Raw genomic sequence first — 23,384 nt, forward strand, 5'->3', positions numbered from 1 at the left:
ATCTTCCTTACTAAAACAGTTACAGTAATAATCTAAATGTTATGATATCACAGCACCTTAACGTAATCTTAACATGGAAGTGAAGCACCACCCACCTCTGAATGACACACGCAGCATGTGTTTGCTGCAGGGATGTCACCTCTTCTCTCAGTGAAAAGTAGTCCTTTCTTGTCGGGAGAACAACTTGCCATGACTTTGAATCTGTTATTTCCAAAAAGTAAACTTTCTTTTGTCCATTTCTGCTCGCTTGTGGCTTATCAGTAGCAAGTGAACTGCAGCCAAGTTCCCTCACTACGGCATGGCCCGAGTGTCACAAAGGAAGTGTTTGCGTTAATCGCCCGTTAAAAAAAAAGAGTGCCGTTATTGAAATGTATAGTTAATGCGTTGTTATCACGTTAACTTCGACAGCCCTAGTTCCAACACATTGCATGTACTGGAGTTTACCATTATTTTAATAAAGATTGCTGGATAATTGTTCAGCGCAGCCTTTAGGAGTGATTCTTTTTGGTAAATGATTATCAGACATCTCTGCATCTCCATCAGTGTAAAAAAAAGGAAGTGATTAATTTAAAGTGTGGAGCAAGGACTCATTTCATTGGTTAGAGTGTTAGACAGTGATGACTGCTACTCAGGGGCAAAAGTGACAATCGGCCAACATTTGTGGGGACGTTGTGATGATTGGAAAAAGTTGTGAGCTGCATAATTTGGTTGGATTGAATTTGCAGGATCGCTAAATCCTATAAAAGTGGGTAACATTGTTATCACCAGGAAAGATGAGGTCACCTACCTAGGTTCCATTCGAGAGGCTAATCTTTCCTGTGATAAAATGGCAACCAAGGTAATCAAAAAGATCAACCAACGAACGAGATTTCTCTATAGAATCTCCTCTCTGGTCAACAAAAGCACCATGAGGATTCTGGCGGGAACTCTCGTTCAACCCTTTTTCGATTACGCATGCACCTCCTGGTACCCTAGCACCTCCAAAACCCTAAAATCTAAACTCCAAATATCCCAGAACAAGCTAGTCAGATTACTTCTAGACCTCCACCCCAGATCCCACCTCACTCCTACCCACTTCTCCAAAGTGGGCTGGCTCAGGGTGGAGGACAGAGTAAAACAACGTGCACTGAGCCTAGTCTATAAAATCCGCTACACCTCCCTGATACCGAAGTACATGTCAAACTACTTCCTTAACGTAAATGACCGCAATAACCACAACACAAGGGGGAGCTCCACTAACCACGTTAAACCCAGATTTCGAACTAACAAAGGTCTTAACTCATTCTCTTTCTATGCCACATCAATGTGGAATGCGCTCCCAACAGGTATAAAAGAAAGTGCATCTCTATCCTCCTTCAAAACCGCAATAAAAGTTCACCTCCAGGCAGCTACAACACTAAACTAACACCCTCCCCGGATTGTTAATAATCAAACAATCAAATGCAGATACTTTTTCTTATGCCTTCTGATCTCTCTCTCTCTCTCTCTCTCTCTCTCTCTCTCTCTCTCTCTCTCTCTCTCTCTCTCTCTCTCTCTCTCTCTCTCTCTCTCTCTGCCCACTACTTGCTGTCCATATCCTACCAAGTCAGACCTACACTGTTTCAATATCCATTTCTCTGTTCTCAATTGTTGATGACTGATGATAACAACCAAACCTGTAAATAATGTAAATAATTCAATGTGATTATCTTGTGTGATGACTGTATTATGATGAAAGTATATATCTGATAGTATATACAGGTAAAAGCCAGTAAATTAGAATATTTTGAAAAACTTGATTTATTTCAGTAATTGCATTCAAAAGGTGTAACTTGTACATTATATTTATTCATTGCACACAGACTGATGCATTCAAATGTTTATTTCATTTAATTCTGATGATTTGAAGTGGCAACAAATGAAAATCCAAAATTCCGTGTGTCACAAAATTAGAATATTACTTAAGGCTAATACAAAAAAGGGATTTTTAGAAATGTTGGCCAACTGAAAAGTATGAAAATGAAAAATATGAACATGTACAATACTCAATACTTGGTTGGAGCTCCTTTTGCCTGAATTACTGCGTTAATGCGGCGTGGCATGGAGTCGATGAGTTTCTGGCACTGCTCAGGTGTTATGAGAGCCCAGGTTGCTCTGATAGTGGCCTTCAACTCTTCTGCGTTTTTGGGTCTGGCATTCTGCATCTTCCTTTTCACAATACCCCACAGATTTTCTATGGGGCTAAGGTCAGGGGAGTTGGCGGGCCAATTTAGAACAGAAATACCATGGTCCGTAAACCAGGCACGGGTAGATTTTGCGCTGTGTGCAGGCGCCAAGTCCTGTTGGAACTTGAAATCTCCATCTCCATAGAGCAGGTCAGCAGCAGGAAGCATGAAGTGCTCTAAAACTTGCTGGTAGATGGCTGCGTTGACCCTGGATCTCAGGAAACAGAGTGGACCGACACCAGCAGATGACATGGCATCCCAAACCATCACCCAACCATGCAAATTTTGCATTTCCTTTGGAAATCGAGGTCCCAGAGTCTGGAAGAAGACAGGAGAGGCACAGGATCCACGTTGCCTGAAGTCTAGTGTAAAGTTTCCACCATCAGTGATGGTTTGGTGTGCCATGTCATCTGCTGGTGTCGGTCCACTCTGTTTCCTGAGATCCAGGGTCAACGCAGCCGTCTACCAGCAAGTTTTAGAGCACTTCATGCTTCCTGCTGCTGACCTGCTCTATGGAGATGGAGGTTTCAAGTTCCAACAGGACTTGGCGCCTGCACACAGCGCAAAATCTACCCGTGCCTGGTTTACGGACCATGGTATTTCTGTTCTAAATTGGCCCGCCAACTCCCCTGACCTTAGCCCCATAGAAAATCTGTGGGGTATTGTGAAAAGGAAGATGCAGAATGCCAGACCCAAAAACGCAGAAGAGTTGAAGGCCACTATCAGAGCAACCTGGGCTCTCATAACACCTGAGCAGTGCCAGAAACTCATCGACTCCATGCCACGCCGCATTAACGCAGTAATTGAGGCAAAAAGAGCTCCAACCAAGTATTGAGTATTGTACATGCTCATATTTTTCATTTTCATACTTTTCAGTTGGCCAACATTTCTAAAAATCCCTTTTTTGTATTAGCCTTAAGTAATATTCTAATTTTGTGACACACGGAATTTTGGATTTTCATTTGTTGCCTCTTCAAATCATCAAAATTAAATGAAATAAACATTTGAATGCATCAGTCTGTGTGCAATGAATAAATATAATGTACAAGTTACACCTTTTGAATGCAATTACTGAAATAAATCAAGTTTTTCAAAATATTCTAATTTACTGGCTTTTACCTGTATCTGTATCATGAATCAATTTAAGAGGACCCCGACTTAAACAAGTTGAAAAACTTATTCGGGTGTTACCATTTAGTGGTCAATTGTACGGAATATGTACTTCACTGTGCAACCTACTAATAAAAGTCTCAATCAATCAATCAATCTAATGTCTCCCAGCTACCCTGTTCAGGATAACATAGACCAGTGTTTCTTAGCCATATGCCCGGGGCCAAAAGCGCTTCCAAGATAATATCTGTTTCTCAGCTGTGGTCCGTATGTTATTATTATTTAAGCTATATATATCCATCAATCCATTTTCTACCGCTTGTCCCAATATATATTAGGGCTGTCAAGTGATTTGTTTTTTTAATCAGATTAATCACACTCTAAACCTGTGATTAATGATGATTAATCAAGGGTTATCATTTGCTTGCATAAATAAAATTTGCTGAAGAAAATACCCCAATATTTGGGTACAAATGCAATTTGGTAGTCAGAATGTCATACAGGAATGTTTTTAAATGTTTTAATGAACTGCAAGTAATCGATTTGCTCAAAACTTGGTGAAAATATGTACAGTAAAAATTAAGTGCACATTTTGAAAGTCTTTGCAGTTTGCAATAATCTTGCAAACAAGGTACAGTTACTAACCGATAATGTAGAAAAATGCTTATGAACAACATAACGTAGTGCACCATTTACTCTTCTTTTGGTTAAACAGCTGTTGAAACAAACACTCTTGTTTACCTTTTTCAGATGACAATGCTGATCTCTTTTTTTGTTACAATGCGATCCCAGCTCGTTGTGATTACTTACAGATGTCCAATGTTCTCCAGGTAGCAAAATAAATTCACATTCAGTCTGTAGTTGCAAGTTGATGCTCTTGTTTGTGTAGTACAGTTGGTTTATCCTTGCTGTAATTGTGCCTCTCTAAAGTATTGTACGACAAATGTGGTGATATGAATGACATCTTCCTGCAGGACTAGGTCTTCACACATGTCAGATGTCCTGCATGCGGTGGCTGTCCGTTTAGCAAAGGCATATGTTTAACTTAACTGTGCTACTTTTGTCGACAACATTGAGTCAGCAAACTTTGCCAGCGTAGCGTTCTCCTCTGCTTCTTGTCGATGTAGCTAGCATTCATGCTAGCATGTAGCAATCGGCGCGAGCAGAGCAGCAACACCAGCTGTCTGGCAGCAGCCGTCACTGCCCGATGGGGAAGCTGACTGCTGCTTGCATTCACCTCATAGTCTCCAAGACACAAAAAGGTCTCCAAGACACAGAAATGTCTCCAATATCACAGAGAAAAGTCACAAGATGTGTTACTAGGAGCGGTTTGTCGCTGCAACACCAACCAGTAATCTTAGTTTTATACAAAGTTCTATTTTGAAGCAAAATGGGGCGGCCTCTTCCGCGTTAAGCCTTAACCGGGAAGTGATTAATCTTCATTCATATTCGAAAACGAGGCAATTTTTTAAATTTTATTATTAATCACAAGCGTTAATGTTGACAGCCCTAATATATAACAGTTTTGGTCAAAAGTTTACATACACTTGTGTCATGATCCGTGGTCCGGATCATGTTTTGTTTAGTTATGTTCTGTTAGTTTTGGACTTCTTTAGTTCCTGTTTGTGCACCTCCTGAGTTTAGTCACCATGGTTACTTATGATTTTCACCTGCCTCTGTTGTTTGGGACACACCTGTGTCTAATCAAGAGACTACTATTTAAGTCTGACTTTGTTGATATTGTATATGTATACATATATATGTATACATACAAATGTATACATATATATGTATACATATATGTATATATGTATCTATATATATACATATATATGTATACACATATATGTATACATATATGTATATATATATATATATATATATATATATATATATATATATATATACACACATATGTATATTGGGGGGGGGTTGGGATTGTGGGGGCCCGGTTGCTTGTGGGGCGGTGCAGTCTTTCCGTCCAGCTGCTGGAGGTCTCTGGACACCTAGGGGCGAGGCGTCCCGCCTTTCTCCCCGCGCGGGGTGTGGTCTCTAGCTGGCTTGGGGGCTGGCTGTCCCCTGCTTCTCCCGTGCCTTGTCCTCTGCAGGGCGCGTCTGTTTATGATTTGCCGCTGGCCCTGCCAGGCGGCACAGTGACCCCTTGTCTGGGGTTCCTGTCACTGGCCGGCATGACTGCGTGGGGCTGGTGGTCCCTTGTTCCCTGGGCATCGCGCCTGCTGCTTTGAGTTGGACTCTCTGGGTGGCTGGGGTTGCACTTTGGCTCCCGCACACACTGGGAGACAAATATATTGTACATACAAATACACGTATATACTCAAATACACACAATTATTCATACATATATACATACATTCATTCATACATACATACGCACACACAATTGTACTTACCTACATACGCTCTTACAAACATACACAAATACAGTACATACATACACACTTACGGTACATACATCCACACGCACAATCACTGTACACGCATACATATACCTGTACACATACTGTACATATACAAGCACATATGCATACATATACTCATGCATATAATCACGTTTCATCAAACATATAATCACGTTGTTCCCCTAGGGCAGCGTTTCTCAAAGTGTGGGGCGCGCCCCACTGGTGGGGAATAGAGACATGACAGGTGGGGCGCGAGGAACGGAAGGACATTTCACTTTAATTATTTAAAAAAAAATTATATTCTTAGATTTTTTTTTTTACTATGCTTTCATTTTCTATACACACTGTAAATCACTTTGTGATTCTGTCTGTGGAATCCGCTATATAAATAAATGTAAATTACTTATTTTTCCTGTTGGCTTTAAATTTTTCGGTAGGAGCGAAAGTTTGACAGACATAGCAACAGTAACTAATGGGGGCGGGGCTAAGCGGATCAAACTTTCGCGCGGATGGGTAGCAGGCTAATGTGTGGACCACAATTACACAAAATGGATACATTTGTGACTGGCACCTCAAAGGTCGTCGAACCAGAGCCAGAGCCAGCGCCTGCAGAAAAACAAAAATCTGACGGGCCTAATCAACCATAAAGCCAACCGAAAAGAAAATATGATGAAGGGTATCTTGCTCTTGGATTCACGGCAGTGGTGGTGGAGGCAGAGGAGAGACCCCTGTGTGTTCTGTGTCTAAAAGCGCTAGCAGCAGACAGCATGAGACCCAACAAATTAAAGAGACATCTCGAGACCACACACCCCAATCACGTCAATAAGCCACTTGATTTCTTTCAAAGAAAACTGACAGAGTACCGTCAACAGGAGAAGCGCATGGTAAAAGCTACATCAGTAAACAGTAACGCTCAAATGGCTTCATATAGAGTTGCATACAGAATTGCACAATGCAAAAAAACACATGTTATGTCCTCGGTTTCACCTATGTGCTTATTTAGGTGTCTTAATTTAATAATAATCAGGCAACACTTTTCAACTCAATGCCTCGGATCGCTCCCGTTTATTAACAACTTCGAGAGTCCAAACTCTCACTCCCTCCCGTGACGTGACACACTGAACACATGCTACGGTGGCTCGGACATGACAAAACAGTACATGACACCTCACACAATTGCTGAGCAGCTCATTCTCCCCGCTGCAATAGACCTGGTGTCAGTCATGCTTAGTTATTTTATTTATTATTGAACTTGATGCAAGTTATACCACAGCTGCACAGTTATTTTATTTATTATTGAACTTGATGTTATGTTATGTTATTGAGTTTGAACGTATACAACTTGATGTTACTTGATGTTCAATAAATTTGAAAATGTTAAGCTTGGCATTAGCGTTCTGTTGGGGCGATGGGGACAGGTGGGGCTTGAAAACTCCCCCTTGTCCAAAGTGGGGGATGACAAAAAAAGTTTGAGAACCACTGCCCTAGGGGAACTGGGTAAAACACGGCACACTGACAAAGCTTAACTTATTGTTACTATAACAATCTACAAGGTTAACACAGTCCGCTTCTCTTTCTTCCCTTGCTTTCTTTTGTAATTCAAGTTATCATTACATGTATGTATCGTTTAATTTGAAACAACATTATTGTTGATAATAGAGGTCATTATTATTATTATTCATTATCAATAGTATTCTTTCTGTGATTATTTTTATTGCTGCATTTGTAATGCAATAATGTTCATTGTCTTTTCTGTTATTAATATTTACTTCACTAACTGCTTCTCTGCTATCACTTTTCATATCATATTTGTACAGTACATATCGTATTCGCAGATGTTGTTCTGTTTTTGTTGTTTTTGCTGTTGTTGTTGTTGTCTCTTTGTCTTATCCCCCTCTTGCAATTTCCCCCTACTTCTTTTTTGTTTTTTTTCATCTTTCTATCCCCTCCTGCTCCAGTCCGGCTGCGCCAAACATTAATATGAATCCATTTAATAAAGTCAAATACAGATAAGGCAACAAGAGAATATGGGCATCTAAATCAATAATATGATTTTCCTGAGTGAATGGACAGGACAAAAAAAATAAAATTAATACTATCAAAATGAATTCAATCTCCCTGTGGTAAGATGCATTATATCTCGCGGGCCAAATTTAATATGTCGGCGGCCCGTAGTTTAGTCACCCCTGATCTTCAGTGTACTGATCTATGTACCATCTAACTTACCTCTTTCTTTTTTGATTATTCATTCTTCCAGAGGTGTAGCCAACAACAACACCATAACGTTTCCTTTGAAATGTTTATTTAGTTATTTTTAAACAATAGCTACAATATTATTTATCTTTTTTGACATTCATAGCAACTGAAGTAGCCCTGATCAGTAACTTGTACTTTAAAGTGCCGTTTGCAACGTGCTTACGGTAACATTTTTAAAAGCAAAGCATATAAGAAGAACACCACGCTTATGTTACCATTTGTTTGACAATTGTCTATATTTTTCAAAATGTATTTAAAAAGTTTATACAATAAACATTTTTACCGTTCCGAATAAAATGATTGGTGTTTACAGCCATCACTCACCCGGTCTCGTCAAAACGTATGCGCAGGGAGTGCGTGCACACATGCAAAATCAGTCCAAGAGAAGCAACAGACAATTTGCAGTCATTTTGTTGTTATGATAGAATATACATTCAACGACAGCTAACACTAACTATCCAAATTGCTATTCTTAGCTAACAACACCAAAAGCTAACGTGTGTGAATGTGTTAAGTACGTACGTAATTACGTCATTATGTACGAGAAACCGTAAGAGGGGGGGATATACTGTGTAAAATACATTGTAGTTTACGCCCTCTAGGTAAATGTTGCAAACAGCCCCTTTAACATGCATTCAGTATATTACAGTACTGCTGTTTTTGAAAAGTGCCCTTTTTTCTGTGTGGGGTTTGTATGTTCTCCACATGCCGTTCTGATTTTCCCCTGGTACTTTTTTTGGTCTCAAACAAAAACATTATTTTCCAGCCCTATACCAAGGTTCTAAAATGATTTGTTACCCACAAAACTTCACAGAATAAATTCTGCTGCATATTGTACAAGTAAGGACTGAAGTGTCTTGATCTGTATTTGTGTAGGTGATCTGGGTTTGTAATAACTGCCGGAAACAACAGGAGATCCTAACCAAGCCGGGTGATTGGTTCACTGGTTCATCAGGAAAGCCTACCGCTCTTGGTTCGGCCATCAGTGAGCCATCTGTTTGCCTAGCCCCCGGTGATAAGAAGCTGCGCTCCCACTCCCAAGCCCCTCCGGGCTCCACATCATCCTTAGAACCAAACCCAGCCAGTGTACCAGGGAGCACAGCTGGAACAGATATCCGATCACGGAGCGAACCACCAAGAGACACGTAAGTTTGAAGCAATGCTATACTGGCATAAACTCTTGACAATCCACACATTTTGTTTGTTCGACTTATTTTCTTTTTCAAGAAATTAAGACCAACTGCAGTTTAAGATAGTAAAAAATGCTGAAGGTAACTGGAAAACCAGTGAAGTAGAATTTCATCTCTTCGCGTTATGTAGTTTATTTGAGTCTTTGCGTAGGTATAATGGTTGTCTGAGCGATCAAAACATAGTCTTTTAAAGTGTTATTATAATGGGTTGATAACAAATTCATGAGGACAAACCACCAACAATTTGTTTGCGTCAGGCTTAAAGGCCTAAACTCACAACCTTGGCGTTCATCAACGATGCTACACGTTCAGCTATATGCTAGTTTGCAAGAATGTGAACTCTCCAATCAATTCAACTCAGATTTCTGGGGAGACGATTTGATTCAGAAGTCTATTTTCAACCCAGTTCTTGATTTGAACAGATTCTCAATTCAAATCGATTTTTGATTCCCGGTCAATACTCTTTCAGCAAAAAAAGGTCACCAGTTCCAGGAATAATTATATGTTTCCATAGGTTAAACCAGGGGTGGCCAGCCAGTCAAAAAACCAAGAGCCACATTTTATACTGTTACCACAAAGAGTCACATCTTACACATGGGCACACCTTAATATCACCCCATCCTTTCCTCACACACGCACTCACACACATTCAACACACACACACACACACACACACACACACACACACACACACACACACACACACACACACACACACACACACACACACACACACACACTTTTGCTCAGCCCAAATTATTGTAAATGTCTTACACCAACATGATAATGACAGAATCAAATCAAATCAAATCAACTTTATTTATAGAAATGGACTCCTACAGTACTAAGACCACAGGCCAGTCATTTTTTACAATGAACATTATGTGCACTGTCTCACACAAACAAATACAACAATCTGTAGGCTCTAAAGATTTATAACTTTCTAATGCGCTAATGACGTCTGACATATAGGCAGATTGGCTAGCCGTTAAAAAAAAAAAAACTCACCCTCTGTCAAAAACGTCCTGTGATCATCTTCATATTTTCGTTTGCTGTGAGAGCGAACTTGACACAACTTGTTTAATAGAGCTGCACAATATGAGAAAAAAAGTTATTGCAATTTTCCCCTCCAAAATTGCAGTTTAATACATAAACCTGCTCAGTGGCCTTGTGGTTAGAGTGTCCGCCCTGAGACTGGAAGGTCGTGAGTTCAAATCCCAAGTCATACTAAAGACTATAAAAATGGGACCCATTACCTCCCTGCTTGGCACTCAGCATCAAGGGTTGGAATTGGGGGTTAAATCACCAAAAATCATTCCCGAGCACGGCCACCGCTGCTGCTCATTGCTCTCCTCACCTCCCAAGCGGTGAACATGGGGATGGGTCAAATGCAGAGGAAACATTTCACCACACCTAACGTGTGTGTGACTATCGTTGGGACTTTAAAAATGCATAAAACTGCGAAAATAACACGTAAAAGAAGACGTGTTACTTTTACACTGTCAATCAACATAGTCTTGTCTCAAGGTGCCACACATTAGAACAATATGCAATAATGTACTTAAATATATATTTGACTTTATGCAGACATACTTAGAATTTTGTCAACATCATGTTCTTAAACTGAAGAAATGACTGATAACAATTATACAGTGATCTTAATGTAATCATAATATACGATAATAATGAAAGTTACTATTTAAAAGGATATCAACTTTTATTTCAGGAATTGTTTACTATTGTGCTGTAATTGAAAGGTAAATAACTTTGTTATCCGAAATTATGAAACAAACCAAAAAATAAAATTGACTCCCATTTCTGTAAGCAAAAATGTTGCTTAAATAAATATTGAACATCTTAAAGTGCATTTTGTTCACGAGGTCAGATGTCGTATTTTTGTTAATTGCCATGCGTCCATGTTATTGGGCGTGTATTTCCCATCAAATTTCAAGCTGAAATAATTCCACAACAGAACATTTGGCTGGGTAACCATATTTTTTCCTCCTAATTTTTGTTACTTTGCAGCAAAATTCACTTGGGAGTCCTGAGTAGCGTGGCTGTTCGTGCTTCCTGGGCGTGTAAAGTTGAGGACCCACGCTCCGCCCAACAAAACAAAGACTGTGAATTAAGGGTTTACGGCCTTCAGCTAATTCTACTGTTAAGTAAACACGCTCAGGTGCTAAGAGCGATGCAAAGCGTGAGACATTTATCAACCTGTTTGAAGCGAGAGACAAACAAACACAAGGCTCATCAATTCCGATTAACGAACATGTCTGTCACTCAGATGCCGGTGCCAACGGGGAAAAAACAAAACGAAACCTCGGCCTCTTGCGTATATTTTCAAACCTCGATATCGATTCGTAAGAGCCACGTGAAACCGGGCAAAGAGCCACATGCGGCTCGGGAGGCATGGGTTGGCGAGGCTGAGGTAGACCAACAGCTTTGAGAAAGTGTTACATTACTTTGCAGAAAACTTATGTTCTAGAAATTGCAGCTTTTCATGGTTTTAACAAGTGATTCTGAAATTATAAATATAAAGGCAAACTTGACAACGAGGTAACATCTGTATTTGCTTACCTTGCAATTCATTATCAGTTTAGCTCGTTCAGAGTTGGATAGAAGTTCAGTAAAGAGATGGAGGGTGCATTGATAGTTTCAGTTTCAGTTTCAGTTTATTGTGAACATGCATACAATACAATGTAATTCATCACATATTTCAAGTTGTTTCATTACAGCACGTCCGAAAAGGAGTAGGAAGTAGCTGAGTTTATTATTACAAATTTGAACTTTACAGCACAGATAAGAACAAAATTTTGTTACATAAGCTCATGGTAGTGCAGGATAAAAAAGCAATAAGGTGCATATATAAATAAATAAATACATATAAATAATATATAAATATATTTATATATAAAATAAATAAATAGATTACTATACAGATAAATATATTGCACTTTTTCACATGCGTCCACGTTTATGGATGTATGTTATATTGTCTTTTTTATTCCAGCGAGTTAATCCATTCTGGGGGGACTTGACGTGATAATTTAATTATGATGCGTTCAAGAGTCTTACGGCCTGAGGGAAGAAGCTGTTACAGAACCTGGAGGTTCTGCTTCGGAGGCTGCGGAACCTCTTTCTAGAGTCCAGCAGTGAAAACAGTCCTTGGTGGGGGTGGGAGGAGTCTTTGCAGATTTTCTGAGCCCTGGTCAGGCAGCGGCTTTTTGCGATCTCCTGGATAGGAGGGAGAGGACCATAGCATACCATACCATAGCAATGTTATCCTATTTCCTTGTTCTCTGTAACATAACAGTGAGCAAATAAATAATAAACAAAGAATATACCATAGTAAGTAAACAAATATTAAATACATAAATTATCTTTGTCTCAATAAATTAAAAACATTAAAAAACAAACAAACAAAAGCAGTATCTTTTCTGCTTTGACGGCTTGGAAAACATATTTTTAAAAACAATTCTTGAACATTTTGGATATATTCATAATTGTAATGAATAAGAATTGCGATTCAAATGTGAGTCGACTTTTCCAACAATGCTACTAGTAGGGATGAGAATTGAAAATCGTTTCCAGATTATCAGATTATCAATTCCTTGGAATTGGATAGGTTGATTGGTAACACTAACTTGACCCTAGTGTGTGAATGTGAGTGTGAATGTTGTCTATCTGTGTTAGCCCTGCGATGAGGTGGCGACTTGTCCAGGTTGCACCGCGCCTTCCGCCCAAATGCTGCTGGGATTAAGCTCTAGCCACCCCGCGTGACCCCAAGAGGGACAAGCGTTAGAACATGGATGGAAGCTTGCCATTTTTTCAAACGGTTCCCTTATTGATTCTTCCGGGTGGATGACGTCATTACGCAACGGGCGTAGTAACGTCAGATCGCAAAATGGCGGTGCTCGGGCGCAAAAAACACTTTAAAGTTGACAAATTTTTACAAGGAAAGATAACAACAGCACTACTTGTAATAATTATACGGCTGCTAGTTCATCAAGAGGAGAACATACAAGCAATACGCTGGAACATTTGAACACATAGCATGCAATGATTGAATGAAAGTCGCGAAAGTGTCATCCCAGCAGCAGTAACGCTAGCACGTCATCTGAATACAACAGGAACTAAAACTCCTATCATTTTAGCACAATTATGTGTTGAATTGAAATGAATGCCTTCTCATTTAGATGAGCATGACAAGAACCAGATTTTGACTGGCTCCAAGGCGGGCAGCCCCAGTACACGTCTGCCGCGAGATGAATGTCACCGAGCAGCGACTGAGTTTGTGGTCAAAAGTTTTCATTTTCGGTAGATGAATGTTCTATAGCTGGGTTGCAATCACGTGATCTAGGGGCACATCTGGGTTTCAGGGAACGGTCTGGAATTCCATTAGGCTACTGATTATTTACCTGAATCAGTACAGATTTGTGCGTATTTTGAAAGGTTTATAGGCAAATATATAAGTGATCATGAAACAAATAAATAAAATGGGATTGAGTGGATTTATACACTCTTAAGACAAATATAGATTTTTAATGACTTAAACTATTCATCATCACCGGTACTGCTCGCTCCAACCTCACTCACAGTATGTAAAGTAGAAAAGATTGGAGGCACATCATGTCTTTACATCTGAAGGGTTCACAAATTAAGCATTAATCCCTTAAAGACAAAGCTGGATTTATACATGCATCGGTAAGTAACATATTTGATTGACATAATGAGTGCCGTGCTGCTGTGATTATGACGCTAATGAGAAAAAGTACACGTTTGTTTGCAGTTGATTTTCTGCTACAAATATGAGTGTCATCTACAATTAATGTCTGCAGTTGTTTTTATGGTTCATATTTTGTCCCATAATTTAGCTATGTATGTCTCTGTTGTTCAGCAATATTTGCTCGCGATTAGGGCTGGGCGATATGGCCTTTTATTAATATCTCGATATTTTTAAGGTCATGTCACGATACACGATATATATCTCGATATTTTTCCTTAGCCTTGAATTAACACTTGATGCATATAATCACAGCAGTATGATGATTCTATGTGTCTACATTAAAACATTCTTGTTCATACTGCATTAATATATGCTCATTTTAAACTTTCATGCAGAGAGAGAAATCACAACTAAGTCAATTTACCAAAACTGTATTTATTAAACAGTTATTAAGCAGTGGCACAAACATTCATGTCATTTCCAAAACAGAAAGTGCAAGATTTGTCAGAGACATTTTAAAACAAGCTATTAGTGCACTTTTGTGCATGATGTCACTAAGATGACATATCAAAACAACACTAAATTAAAGTGCACTTTTTGTACAGAACGCCACTACAATAGTTTAAAACAAATAAAGTGCATTTTTGTGCATGATGTCACACAAGATATTTCAATAACTGTCAAATAAAAATGAGCTGCATAATAGGAAATCAAACAGTGTATGTCCTTCGCTATGTAGTAGGTTCCTGTGGACGTTATCTCCTTCTGTTGTTGACTATTTTTTTCATACGGTGTTGATTTGGAAATGGTTGCTTGGGCATTTTGTTGGTGTGGCACCGAACGGAGATGTTGACATGCAGAGTTTCAAGCACTCCTTATTCTCTAGCGGGTGACTTTTCAAATGATGCTACAATTTAGCAGTAATGCTACTTTTTGTAGCAACGCTTTTGCCGCATACTTGACATATTACGGTTGTCTGTTCAACATATTCCCACTTGAAGCCAAACCACCGCCAGACGATGGACCCAGTGCTGTTTTTCTTGGAATTAATTCTTCTTCCTTCATTTGTTACCAGATTCGCACCTTCTTTCTCTCGTATTACCACTCGCACCGCACCGCTAGCACCACAGCTAACTTTACCCATGCTGCTACCTCTCTGCTCGGCGAGAGCGTATGACGTTGCACGTGCGACAGTATGTGACGTATGTAAGAAGGTGCGCTTGTTTTATGTCTCTGTGAGAAGGCGAGACAAGAAAGAGTGAGAAACGCATTTAGTGTAATGCCCGCAGCTAAAAGCAACTGTGAGAGAACGTATACTCGAATATCACGATATGGTCATTTTCTATATCGCACAGACATAAACCCGCGATATATAGAGTATATTCGACATATCGCCCAGCCCTACTAGCGATATCAAAATTCAGTATATGCTGTTGAGCCTACGAGAGATTTTTTTCATCTCATCATTGTTTATTAATACTATTAAGAATATTTTCTTGATGCTAACGAATAGCACCAAAGACGCTATAATGAGGTCATCTTTGTCGAATAAAGCACTTGACTTGGATTGGACCAACAATCACAATATGTATTACTAGGACTTAACATGACGTTAGTTTATTTGCACAAGCAGGTTTTCGTAGTTACATTGAGGCATAGCAACCACCGCTGTCAAACACAACTAATATAGCAGAGAATAAACTCGCCGGAAGAGAAAATATTTGAGAAGCACTGCTGTAAGGTCCGAAAGTGTGAAAAGCGCTGCCTCAATACGGCATAATGAAACGTCTCGGGGGACCAAACGTTGCCATTCTTTGGTGACTGTAAGTGTGTAGTCCTTAACTCTGACACCACGTCATGTTCATGAGGAAGCTGAATTAGTTTCGTACTAGGGATGTAACGGTAAATGGTATAATGATAAACCGCGGTGATGCCGTTAAAATCTTTAATTACAGAAAAAACGTCATTTTTTAATGCATTTTAGGCAACACTGCTTACTCCCTGGAGATGGAGTCACAGCAGCGCCGGCACATGCGCACTAGCGTCACTTGGCTTGAAACATGGCGGAAAGCAACTACACAGACTTTGCTCAGTAGAGTTCCTCTCGGAGTAAACAGAGCAGAGCGCTTCATTTTACTTCATTTTCCCTCGCTTTGTTTCCTTGTAGTCTCGGCATGCATTTAAGAGCGCTTTGCTGCTATTAGATGACGACAGGTATGAATAATATTGGAGACAGACGCATTTGTCCCACGCTAAAAGTATACCGTGGAGAATAAAAATATTTGATGTTGCTTTTATTTTCTCAACACACCGTCCTGCTGTGACTGAGAGTTAATGACGTCAGGCGATGTGTTGTGAACGTTGCCACAACTTGTTTATAAAGTCTTTAGTTTGTTTACTGGGATGTTGACTCGTCCTTTATTTAGCTGCTAACTTTGTCAGTGTTCCGATAACATCAACACTTGCTAAAATGTTGTGTCCTCTCTTTAAATTAAAAACAGGCTGTGAAGATATTGTGTTAGATGTGAGAGGTATCACTCCTGTTTGTTTTTGTTGGCCAAACTGTTGCGCTGAAACACATGGTGTTGTTGAAGAAGAACAAAGCTTTGTTAAAGTTAGTTAAAGTACCAATGATTGTCACACACACACTAGGTGTGGTGAAGTTTGTCCTCTGCATTTGACCCATCCCCTTGATCACCCCCTGGGAGGTGAGGGGAGCAGTGGGCAGCAGCGGTGCCGTGCCCGGGAATCATTTTGGTGATTTAACCCCCAATTCCAACCCTTGATGCTGAGTGCCAAACAGGGAGGTAATGGGTCTCATTTTTATAGTCTTTGGTATGACTCGGCCGGGGTTTGAACTCACAACCTACGGATCTCAGGGCGGACACTCTAACCACTAGGCCACTGAGTAGGTTATTAGACTTTAGCTTCATTAGTCAAACTGCTTTGTGTTTTATAAATAAATGATAAATGGGTTGTACTTGTATAGCGCTTTTCTACCTTCAAGGTACTCAAAGCGCTTTGACACTACTTCCACATTTACCCATTCACACACACATTCGCACACTGATGGAGGGAGCTGCCATGCAAGGCGCTAACCAGCACCCATCAGGAGCAAGGGTGAAGTGTCTTACTCAGGACACAACGGACATGACGAGGTTGGTACTAGGTGGGGATTGAACCAGGGACCCTCGGGTCGCGCACGGCCACTCTTCCACTGCGCCACGCCGTCCCTATATTGATATCAAACATTAAACACCATGTTTCTTCATTCCTATATGACATATTTGTGCTCAAACTCTTAATGGATCTGTTCCGATACAGCATGTACATGTACCTACATTAGTACATGTCAATGTACATAACTTACAACAATACCTCTCCATTAAAATATAAAAATAGAGATAAAGGCATCATGTAATGAGAAAAAAATGACACGTTCATACTAGTATTTAACAAAAAGACAAATATTTTGTCTTTAATTACATGGGTAACGTTTATATATAGTCGTTTATTAGACAATACAAATTACATGATGGCGTCACGTTCACACCCCGGCAGTGATTTACCCAACATTATGAATAATTGTGATTAATAATCGTGAATTCAATATTAATAAAGAATAGTCTTAATTATTATTTTGGCTATAACCGTGCAGCTCTATGTATGAGACTAGATCTCATATATGAACACACTGTTTTTATGTATATGGACAAATAGTGCAGTTCCGTCTTATGGCCATCAGGTGCCATCTTGCAAAATTCTTACATGTATTTTTTATTTGTTTATCTCTTATGGCCATGAGGTGCTATCTTGCACAATTTTCACATTTATTTTTTACTTAATTGTTATTTTAGTTTCTGCCATATTAGTTTGCTTATAATGCTTGTGTTGTTTTCATATGCACATTCAATTTTTACAAGTACAGTGTTCTTGTCCCCAATAATGTTTCTTCTTGGGAAATCATTTTTGAATGTGTTGTGTCTTTTTCAATAAAACTTGGTTAAAATATTTCAGTATAAGTACGTTTTGAAAATTTTGAGCACATTTAAAAATACTGCATTAATAATGATAATTGTGATTAGAAATGTTCGTACCGTGACATCCCTATTTCGTACACAACTCCTTTATTTCACTCTCCACTGCACATGAGCTAATTTGGCTAACATTAACAACACATGTGACGCAGGCACCGCACGTGACTTACGGTGGCCAAGGATGGTCAAACAAGACATTTCTCACAACGAACCACAACTCTTTTATTCTCTGACATTCCCACTGTAAATGAATAGTAGTTAATTCAGCTGCCTGACTTTTTACATAACTTGCTATCTAATATACCCATTTTAAACATCTGAGAAGGTGTAAAAAATTATTGATTTAAGATGTTCAACTGAGTCAGTTTATTCTTAATGCATCTAAAGGGCTTATTGACATTTTTCCAAATATCATTACATCTGTCTTTTTTAAAAATGTTTAAATCAATCATGTTGCATTCCTAGTATGATGTTCATTCATTCTTCCATAAAACATTTTAACTATTTTTTTAAATTGTATCCTCATTAAAAAAACATATGCTCCAGTTTATGATTATTATAAGTCATACTTTCAGAGAATATTTATTTTTACAACATGTTTTAAAGAGATACAATTTTTAGAAATGACTTCTGGTTCTGGATATATTTGTTTGATCAACTAATTCAGAATTGGATGTTTTGTTAGAGGGCTGAGGTGCAGTTCCTCTTTAATAATTTTGATTGAAGATACAGTGTGTTGATTGACAGACAAAACCTTTTAATTGGCTATCGTCCATTGCCGTGCACAAAGTCAGAACACAGGATGCTACTACAGAAAAATAAATACATTCTCAGATGGGACAGTCTTGTGATTCTTGTGAGTCAAATTAACTTCATAGTTACTGTTAATGTAAACGTTTCAACTATTTAACATTATCTTTGTCAAATGCTAACAATTGTGTGTATACACACAATTGTAAGCTTTTGACTATAACCATATGCGGTCGGACATAGGCATTAAATGTTTTTTGAGTAGCATTATGGCATTAAAAAAACATTAGATTAGATTTGCTGATACCTGTAGAAACCCTGATTATATTATACAGGTGAAACTCATAAAATTATAATATGTTGTAAAAGTCCATTCATGTCAGCAATCAATTTATGTGAAAATGTGAAACTAATCTGTGATTATAACTCATTACATGCAAAGGGGGATATGTCAAGCCTTTATTTGTTATAATTTTGATCGTCATGGCTTTCAGTTTTTGAAACTTTGCATTTTCTGTGATTTTTAATTCAATATTCTCATGAACTGTAAGCCATAATCATCAAGATTATAACCAATAAAGGCTTGACATATCTCACTTTGCATCTAATAAGTTAATATTACGTGTTACTAAATGTTGCATTCTTGTGTAATTTGCACATGATTAAATTATACAGAAGAATATTATTTTCTTATATTTATTTACACACTTTTTTTGTTTCTTCTATGCCACATATGTGCCTCTTAAGACCTCATTGTAGGCTTTGTAAGGTATTGTTACCTCTAAACTGAACAATCCACACTTTTTTAAACTAATCCCACCCTTTTTTATCTTTTTTTTCCAAATAAGAATCGATAAGAGGACCATTAAGAAACCGAATCGTTAAGCAGAATCGAAAGTGGAATCGGAACCAGAAAAAATATATAAATTCTCATCCCTAGCTACTAGTAAGCATCATTGACTTTTGAATCAAGTGTTTCTCATCAAATATAAACCAGGAGACAACGTCATACATATTAATGGGCTATTGCAATATGAAGAAAAAAAAAGTGTAATCAATATGCATACTTCCAATTTGTGCTTTTTACCAGAATAACTGACAACTTAATGAAAAACTAATAATTTTTAAGGATTTGACATGTTTTTTATATAAAAAAAATCTGGGCTTTGTGCCAAACCCTCTAAATGTCCATTCGGAGGAGGGATTTTCCTCGACTGGTGACATACTGTAGTTTCAAGTGATTGCATCTTTTGGCACTGCTCGAACATTTTTATGTTAGACCTCAATCTTCAAATGTCAAAGAAGGTCTTTGTGGGATATAAATCCTGCTTTAAAGTATTGTTTCTTCCACAGCAAAAGATACATTTTCTGTTAACCGTCACATGTTTTTTTTTTCTTTCTGTTTCCGTCCACAAATTTATACAACTAGGAGGAACGGAAGAGGCGGTGCAGGAACCGGTCGGGGAGACCGCAGGACAGGCCATGCCAAGCTGGAGACCCAGGTTTCTATGGATCGAGATCTCCGGGGTGAATCTAGGGAACGCAGGGAAAGCCGCCGGCTTACAAAGGGAGGTTCTTTGGAGGTTGATCCTGTGGGAGGAAGTGATGCAGTGAGGCGGACACTAGAGGGGGGCTACCAAAACATGGACCAAAGCGGTGGCCCCCCTTTCCAAGCAGGGCCAGTTCCTACTGGAAGCCAGGGCCATCTTTTACCAGTGCAAGGTCGTGGCAGTGGAATTATGGGGAAGATGAGAGATGTCTTAGTGTCTGGACAGAGGACAGCTGGAGGGCTGCATGAACACAACCCTGCCCTAAAAGACAACACCCTTGAACTCAGAAAATCTTTGGGTATAACTGGATCAACCCCTGGCCAGGGACCTGTAGTGAAACGAACCAAAAGGGACAAGGCAGACAGCATGCTGCGCAATGATTCGCTAAGCTCAGATCAATCCGAATCTTTACGTCCACCGCCACCCAGGCCATATAAATCCAAACGAGGGCTTGGTTCCGGAGGAAAAAGACAAACCAGCGTCAGCAGCTCAGAGGAGGAGGGAGGGACCACACCCGAGTACAGCAGCTGTGAGGATGCTGAGATCGAAAGTGTCAGTGAAAGAGGTAAGACTTCTTTAAAATATTTTTGTGATTTCCGGTGTTATATTCCAGAGGCTTTGATTACAGGTACAGTATAACTCTGTATCGTAATCTACCCATCATATTACATAGCATACTTGAGTAATTGCAAATGTGTACAGGGATGGCGTGGCGTGGTTGGGAGAGTGGCCGTGCCAGCAACCTGAGGGTTCTTGGTTCGATCCCCAGCTTCTACCAACCTAGTCACGTCCGTTGTGACCTTGAGCAAGACACTTCACACTTGCTCCTGATGGGTCGTGGTTAGCGCCTTGCATGGCAGCTCCCGCTATCAGTGTGTGAATGTGTGTGTGAATGGGTGAATGTGGAAATAGTGTCAAAGCGCTTTGCGTACCTTGAAGGTAGAAAAGCGCTATACTAGTATAACCCATTTACCATTTACAGTTGTATGCTTTAGACAGTTATATCAGGGGCTGTTCCAAAGTTAAAACACATCACAACTATGTATTGTACATGAATATAAAAGGCAGTTGGTTTTAACAACTGGTAGACCTGGCTCGGCTGTTCTAGCTCGGACTCTGAATAGAATGACTCTGGCAGACCAACCGTTACAGTACAAACAATAACAACACAGTAAGTGTTGTACAACAATGTCTGTAAAAATACACAATTGAATAGTACAAATGTACGACAATAATGTACTGGTAACAAAATGGGGGTGAGTGCGGAGTATTATTAAATGTGAATTTGAATAGCATATTAAATATCCGACTAGTGTCATTTCAGCAGACACAAAATCCAAACACATAACTTGATCCATCTATCCATTTTCTATGTGGTTTGTGAGCAAGTGAGCTGCGGCTTATCCTAGCTGATTTAAAAAGACTACCACTCAGACTCTGTATTTACACATTTTCATAATTATCTTAACTAATGGGAGGTTTGTTATCCGAATCTAAAGAGGAGCATGATCAGACACACTGATTCTATTTGTTAGAATTGTAACGATTTTAGCATATCACACGAAGGAAGACAGGATGTGAGCCAGCATGAACAATCTCTCAAGAATAATACCTGTTAGTGTTGTAATTATGCTATAATGTATAATGTAAGAATGTTGACAGCATAGGTTAGGGTTGGCCGACCATTTTTCTATCTGGTCCGTAGGGGATGAGCATTTCTTATTTTCCAGGGAAATTTCCCATTTTTTGAAATGCAAATGTAGACAGGTATACTTAACGAGCAGAAGGCGACAAGATGACTCACTTGCTTACTCGTTTGAAGCCAACATATATACAGTGTGGCGAGGATATCGATTAAAGTAGGCCGGCATGGCTGGGTTGGCACAGCGGCCGTGCCAGCAACTTGAGAGATATGGGTTCGATTCCTGCTTCCACCATCCTAGTAACTGCTGTTGTGTCCTTGGGTAAGACACTTGACCCACCTGCTCCTAGTGCCACCCACACTGATTTAAATGTAGTCAAAATATATAGATAATGGGTTTCACGATGTAAAGTACTTTAAGTCTTTAGAGAAAAAAGTGTTATTCATCCATCCATTTCTACCGTTTGTCGCTCTCGGGGTCACGGGGGATCCTGGAGCCTATCCCAGCTGCACTCCGGCGGAAGGCGGTGTACACACTGGACAAGTCGCCACCTCCTCGCAGGGCCAACACAGATAGACGGACAACATTCACACTCACATTCACACATTAGGGCCAATTTAGTGTTGCCAATCAACCTATCCCCAGGTGCATGTATTTGGAGGTGGGAGGAAGCCGTAGTACCCGGAGGGAACCCACACAGTCACAGGGAAACTCCACACAGAAAGACCCTGAGCCCGGGGAACGAACCCAGGACCGGCTCTACCATCTTAGTAACACTAATGTAGTATTTGAAATATTAGCTTTGTAAGGGGGTTAATTTGTGTCTTCATTGCGAAAGCTTTTTTTTTTTTTACATTGAATTTATGTAACTTAATTTTTTGCGTTTGAATTTTATGAACTGAATTTTTTTACATGAAATTAAGCCGACAATTTCATTTAAAAAAATTCCATCCATCCATTCATTCAATGTCTCACTTCCAGTAAAATAAGGCTAAAGCAATCAATCCTGTCTCAGAACCAGCCAATGAAGTGTCAAGTTTAAAGTCACGTAACACAGGTCTTAAAAAACAGCATAAAAAACAGTTAATTGGGCTACCTGGCAATAATACAACATAATTAACATTTCAAAGCGGCCCGCTGGATATTTTCGAATTATAGAAATGGTTCCAATGGTGACGGCACGGTGAAAAAGTGGTTAGTGCATGTGCCTCACAAAACGAAGGTCCTGAGTAGTCCTGAGTTCAATCCCGGGCTCGGGATCTTTCTGTGTGGAGTTTAAATGTTCTACCTATGACTGCGTGTGTTCCCTCCGGGTACTCCGGCTTCCTCCCACCTCCAAAGACATGCACCTGGGGATAGGTTGATTGGCAACACTAAATTGGCCCTAGTGTGTGAATGTGAGTGTGAATGTTGTCCGTCTATCTGTGTTGGCCCTGCAATGAGGTGGTGACTTGTCCAGGGTGTACAACGCCTTCCGCCCATGTGCAGCTGAGATAGG

General features: G+C 39.5%; 1 protein-coding gene across 12 annotated transcripts in view; it reads left to right on the top strand.

Moving 5' to 3' along the window:
• Window positions 1-23,384, top strand: part of rims1a (regulating synaptic membrane exocytosis 1a) — a 255,428-nt gene that overhangs the window by 126,690 nt on the left and 105,354 nt on the right. For all 12 annotated transcript variants that reach the window (XM_072916356.1, XM_072916363.1, XM_072916368.1 and 9 more), the window contains exons 5-6: window positions 8,867-9,135; window positions 20,123-20,808. In XM_072916356.1, coding sequence (XP_072772457.1) covers window positions 8,867-9,135; window positions 20,123-20,808 — 955 coding nt within the window. The remainder of the gene's footprint in view (window positions 1-8,866; window positions 9,136-20,122; window positions 20,809-23,384) is intronic.

Source organism: Nerophis lumbriciformis, linkage group LG02 (assembly GCF_033978685.3).
Source record: "Nerophis lumbriciformis linkage group LG02, RoL_Nlum_v2.1, whole genome shotgun sequence".
Lineage (NCBI taxonomy): Eukaryota > Metazoa > Chordata > Actinopteri > Syngnathiformes > Syngnathidae > Nerophis > Nerophis lumbriciformis.